General features: G+C 37.9%; 1 protein-coding gene across 1 annotated transcript; it reads right to left on the bottom strand.

The window, feature by feature from the left end:
• Positions 1–320: 320 nt before the first annotated feature.
• Positions 321–4,271, bottom strand: LOC113324750. Its single transcript, XM_026573039.1, has 3 exons — positions 4,166–4,271; positions 3,993–4,071; positions 321–765 (listed from the first exon to the last, which is right to left on the bottom strand). Exons 1-3 carry the CDS (start codon positions 4,269–4,271, stop codon positions 321–323), a joined length of 630 nt encoding a protein of 209 aa, XP_026428824.1.
• Positions 4,272–6,214: the final 1,943 nt, after the last annotated feature.

Below are 6,214 nucleotides of genomic sequence, written 5' to 3'. Positions count from 1 at the left end.
ACCGTCTGAAAGTACATTTTCCTTGAAGACCCGTGCATTGTCCTCCTTGAGATTCCACCATTTAGTTCTTGGTGGGATAGTGCCTCTTTTCCGCTGGTAGCCCGTCTTCTGAAAGAAGTCGGCCACTAGGAGTTTATGTTGTGTCACAACACATTCATCCTGAATGACCTTGAAGTCATAGCACTCTTACCTATCGTCCTTCCTAGCAAGAATAAAATCGATTGGTGTCACATGAAGTCCGCTCTCATAGGTCACCCGGAGTGAATCCCTTTTTACGGAAGAAGGTATTAGCAATTATAAATCGTACGCAGCTGCGAAGTTCAAGATATCTTCACCACTCTGGTTCTTGTCCCTGTAGCCAACGCTCCATGTACCCTTTCATATCCTCTCCCGCTCGCACCAACATGTCCATTGAAGTCTCCTCCAATATAAAACTTTTCGCTTGGTGGTACACTGCTAACCGATCCATCAAATGCATCCCAAAAATATTTCTTGTCATCCTCAAGAGTACGCTCATGAGGAGCATACACGCTAATAAAGTTTAACGCCACCTTCCGTATCATGAGTCTAATGAGAATTAATCTATCTCCTTGTCTTCGAACTTCGACGACTTTGTCTGCCAGGTTCTTGTTGATAAGAATACCCACTCCATTATTGAGGGTGCTTTCACCTGCGAGCCAGATCCTAAAACCTATACTGTTAACTTCTTCCACCGTCGCTCCGGCCCACTTTGTTTTCTGAATGCATAAGATGTCCACTCGCCTCCTGCACGATACATCAACCATTTCCCAATGTTTTCCCTTCAAAGGCCCTAAGTTCCAGCTACCTAACCGAATCCTAGTTGTCCTGGTTGACGCGACTAGCCTCCTTGCCCTCCGCACCCGTAAATGATGCAAAGACCCTATACTATTTGACACTATATCGGGGCGTCGACATAGTGTCCCTTGAAAACTTGACACCGAACTCGGGCAAGTCGGCACGTCACAAAAGATATTGGAAGTTTGAGTACGGGGTGACGACCCAGCCCTAGATAAGTTTATCGCTTCACCCGTTATCCGGCTCGGTGCGTCGATACTACTGGTACGCGCCCAAGAATTATCGATAATTGTCATAATCATAAAAGGTGCGAATTTTTTCACATTGGTCTCGTCGATACCAATAACCCGCTCCTTTAGTCCTGGCTGGGGTACAGGCTACGCGGGGAACCCACTCCTGGTGGTGCCCTTCCGTCAATTCCTTTAAGTTTTAGCCTTGCGACCATACTCCCCCCTCGGAACCCAAAAACTTTGATTTCTCATAAGGTGCCGGCGGAGTCCTAAAAGCAACGTCCGCCGATCCCTGGTCGGCATCATTTATGGTTGATACTAGGACGGTATTTGATCGTCTTAGAGCTCCCAACTTTCGTTTTTGATTAATGAAAACATCCTTGGCAACTGCTTTTGTAGTTTTTCGTCTTTCATAAATCCAAGAATTTCACCTCTAACTATGAAAACGATGCCCCCGACTGTCCCTGTTAATCATTACTCTGATCCTGAAGGCCAACGCAATAGGACCGAAATCCTATGATGTTATCCCATGCTAATGTATCCAAAGGTTGGGCTTGCTTTGAGCACTCTAATTTCTTCAAAATAACAACACCGGAGGCACGACCTGGCCAATTAAGGCTAGGAACGCATCGTCGGTAAAAAGGACGAAACGACCGGTGCACACCCAAAGGGCGAACCGGAAGACCCAACCCAAAGTCCAACTACGATCTTTTTAACTACAAAAAATTAAATATACGCTATTGGAGCTGGAATTAACACGGATGCTGGCACCAGACCTGCCCTCTAATGGATCCTCGTTAAGGGATTTAGATTGTACTCATTCCAATTACCAGACTCGAAGATCCAGGTATTGTTATTTATTGTCACTACTTTCCCGTGTTAGGATTGTGTAATTTGCGCGCCTGCTGCCTTCCTTGGATGTGGTAGCCGTTTCTTAGGCTCCCTCTCTGGAATCGAACCCTAATTCTCTGTCATCCGTCACCACCATAGTATGCCACTATCCTACCATCGAAAATTGATAGGGAAGAAATTTGAATGATGCGTTGCCAGCACAAAGGCCGTGCTATCCGTCAAGTTATCATGAATTATGTGAGCAACAAGCAAAGCCCGCGTCGACCTTTTATCTAATAAATGCATCCCTTCTATAAGTCGGGGTTTGTTGCACGTATTAGCTCTAGAATTAATACGGTTATCCGAGTAGCAAGTACCATCAAACAAACTATAACTGATTTAATGAGCCATTCGCAGTTTCACAGTCTGAATTAGTTCATACTTACACATGCATGGCTTAATATTTGAGACAAGCATATGACTACGGGAAGGATCAACCAGGTATCATTCCTCAATGACGCCATCTTCTGGACAGACCGTCGTCGGAATTTCACCGCACATCAGGCGGAAGAAGATAACAGTCGATTTTGGAAATCGTTTTTCTGGGGATCGGAAAATACTCCGAGCTCCCAATGAAATCATCGGCATCCAAGGTAACAAAAAGATATCATGCTCCAACGGGATAATAATATCACCGAACAATGGGAACACGATACCCTTGTCGAGTACCATCTCGCGCCACTCAAGAGCGGGCTATATGTATTAGAAGCGAGGGACAAAATCGATACCTTCTCTATAGGTAGGCAACACAGGAACCAAACGGGTGTTTCCCGAAGGAAAACATGGGACGGGACTGAAGATGTAATCGGGCTTGTCGTTCGCCTCACAGAGCGGAGAGCCAACCTACATACAAGAAACAAACACCACTCATACTCCAACACGTATTGTCCATCAAGAAACAACCGTCTCCAGTGGAACTAGCAAGCCAAGACATTTAAGTCAAGCCAATCTTGTACGAGCACCGGGAACAAATCATTCCAAGCGAATACGATGTGCGTGAACATTTTCTACAATAACCATCATGTGAAAAGTAGTTTCCACATGAAGAACAAGCTTACTAGTAATTTTTGAATCAATGAAGTTATGAGTACTTCTTGTGCCCACTAAGACCATTATAGGACACCTATTGATGTGTCCATAAATTCAAATCGTTTCATTAGCTACATTTCTAGTGAAATCATGTAAGGAAATATCCATAATAGAGTCACTAGGATGATAAGGTTTCTCATGGATCTCTCCGGGTAATATATCACCTCGGTCACTACTATTTTCTGCATTAGTTATCGACATAAACATTCGCTGAGACTTGCACATATGACATAACATAATCCTTATTCCTCTACATTTCATAAGAAATGGTATGAGTTTCTTGATGGGTGGATTCATGGGTTCAGTTTTATTGGGCGTGGGAGAATGAGTAAAAATAAGAGTAGAGGAATAATTTTTTGGTTTGGTGAAGGAGGAAGAAGTTGAGAAAAAGGTTTAACAGAAGAAGAATAAGTGGAACAAGAAGAATGAGTAGGATAAACTGGTTTAGTATAAGGTTTGAGGTATTTAAGTTGATTAACCATAGTAGCTTGTTGCATTTGTGTCAAATAAAAATCTCTAGTAGTATTCTCAAGCTTAAACATTATACAGTGATACACATATCTTTCATTAACCGATGATGAAACCGAGAGTATAAAAATACTCAGTGAGATTTGGATATTAGTGACCATGTAAACCTATAAGTGTTCAAATCTATCATAATAATCCTCGATCGCAGATGTTAGAGATATTCTGTTAAAACTCACTAAATAAATTGCCATGAGCAACATCGTCAAATCTAGTATATTTCATTCATAAATGTATCTCATAAAATAAAGTGTTTCCCTGTTGATAATTAAGAAACCACATATCCACTTTAGCATCAAAATGAACAATAATCATATCAACTCGTTCTGAATCGGCTAACTTATGAAGGAGAAAATAACTTTCACATTTACGATCCCAACCCCTTTGGGTTTGTACCAATAAATCGAGGAAAATGAACTTTAGCAGTGCGAGAAAACTTACTGTGAGAAGAACCTTTTAATGAGATATCGAATTCTATTCACATCAGCATCTGAATCGGATTTATAACCAGAAACTGAACCTGAATCTATTGTTAAATTTGATGTAGAAGCGCCATTTTAAGGTGGTGGGTCAACTCCATGTAAATTGAAATTGAGCAAAAACGTGATTCTCACAGGTAGTACGAGCTGCAATATCAGAATCCAATCGTTTCTCGGTAGCAGACAACCAATCAGAGTTTGCGTGCGCAATCAACCTCATTGGTTTATCACCCATCGCCATGATACAGGTTCTAAGAAAGATAATCCTGGTCAAAGATCACCGACGAAGTATTTCGATAACAAAGTTATTTTCTCTCTAAAATAACAGAGCCTCAAATTCTATTTTAAGAACAATTTTCAATATTCATTCAATTAAGATCATTTTCCTTAATATATTGGTAAAAAAGTTAGAACATTAAGAAGAACAAATGTTCCTACCTTCATTAGATAAAGAAGTTTGTTTTCAAGAGAAAACTTTAGCATCAATCTTTCTAATATATGATCTCTATCAATTGTGGTAAAATAAGATTTGGAAACCCAATATCATACCCAAGTACATAAAAGGAATTCTCTTAGTAACATAACCCAACTCTGTTAACCCAGGAAATAATATTTGGCACATAACCAATAACAATGTGTCTTGTCTTAGAAATGTTCACCTTCAGAACTGTGATATATTCAAGGCATTGAAAGATAGAAAACAATTTATGTGTAATTCTTTTTGCTCATTATATACAAAGAAAATAAATAAAATTGTATCATCATGTGTAACATAAATGATTCACTTCCAAACAATTTTGAACTACAAAAAAACCATTGGAAAATTTCATGTCTGCAACTATGTTAACATATCTCCTTGTTTAGCTCTCTTTTAAGTTTACAAAGAAATCAAAACCAGACTCATTAAAAAGAACGTAATATATAACAATAGCAAAACGAAATTAATTTTAGCCACTTATACAAGTTGTTACTAACATCCATTTTTTAGGACAAATTCTAATACTTCCTATTGACTCTACCGAATGTTTTTTTTTTTTAACATCAATCTTGCATATGATACCAGGTTTATCGGACTTTAGCTTTGATCCACCAACTTATTGGATATGCATTAGATCACCATCAACAATATGCCTATCCTCAACCCAAATATATTATTGGAAAATAACTTTAAATAATCATCACCATCTTAAATCTTGATGTTAAGGCCTAAGAAATGATCATGTAGACACTTGTTAAGAGACATATACTTCTACAATCTCTCTGATAGTTTCAGTGTGATATTTTAGTAGAATTGTAAAACATGCTGGCTAGGTGATGACACATATGTACATATTTTCATTGAATATTTCTTTGAGATGTTCACTCGTTTTCCATTACAATTTCAATTATCGATTGAGATAGTATACACGAGATATCCATTTTTATAACCGAAAGCTTTAGTGAGTCAATATTTATTTGTGAGTCAATTTATGTTTGATTGATGTATATATATATATATATATATATATATATATATATATATATAAGATAGCCAATACACTAGTACGTATATATATGTAACACATGAGATAATTTTATCAATTTAATTTTAGAGGGTGATCAATCATAGTTTAATTTTTATAATTAAGTATTTTAAACAGATGAATTAGATCCTAATTACCTCATATTATAGATCGTTGCCTTCTGTCTTTAGGTAGGTTGATTTTGGGACTTTATAGGCTTATTTTGGTTTCAGTGATTTCGGGTGACACAACAGATTTTGAATCATAAGGTTGAATTTAAATGACAAAGTAGATCTTGGATCATAAAGTAGGTCTGGCTCATTTGGCCACAAAACATATCGTAATTTTGTTTTTGGAAAATTCAGGTCACAATTTATTTATAATCACGTTGCGAATTCTGAATCATAATTACAAATCTCTCATCACCGTGCAAATTTTAAAAAAGATTGACATATTTGAGTCAGACACCCAAATAGACAAAATATTGAGCTATAAGATAACTTTTGGTTATAAAACAATTTTTTGGTTACGAGAAAATTCTAAGATCACTAGTCAAATTTTTTGTCAAGTGGTATTTACTTACCATTAGGGAAAATGTTGAGTATTTAAGCCAATTTTGGTTATTTTGAGTTGTAGTGATAGATTTTGGTTCACGTGGCAAATTTGAGACTGCCTCGACAAA

The sequence above is a fragment of the Papaver somniferum genome, chromosome 11 (assembly GCF_003573695.1).
Source record: "Papaver somniferum cultivar HN1 chromosome 11, ASM357369v1, whole genome shotgun sequence".
NCBI classification, from domain to species: Eukaryota; Viridiplantae; Streptophyta; class Magnoliopsida; order Ranunculales; family Papaveraceae; genus Papaver; species Papaver somniferum.
The sequence above is the reverse complement of the archived record's forward strand: the minus strand, read 5'-3'. Positions and strand labels throughout refer to the sequence as shown.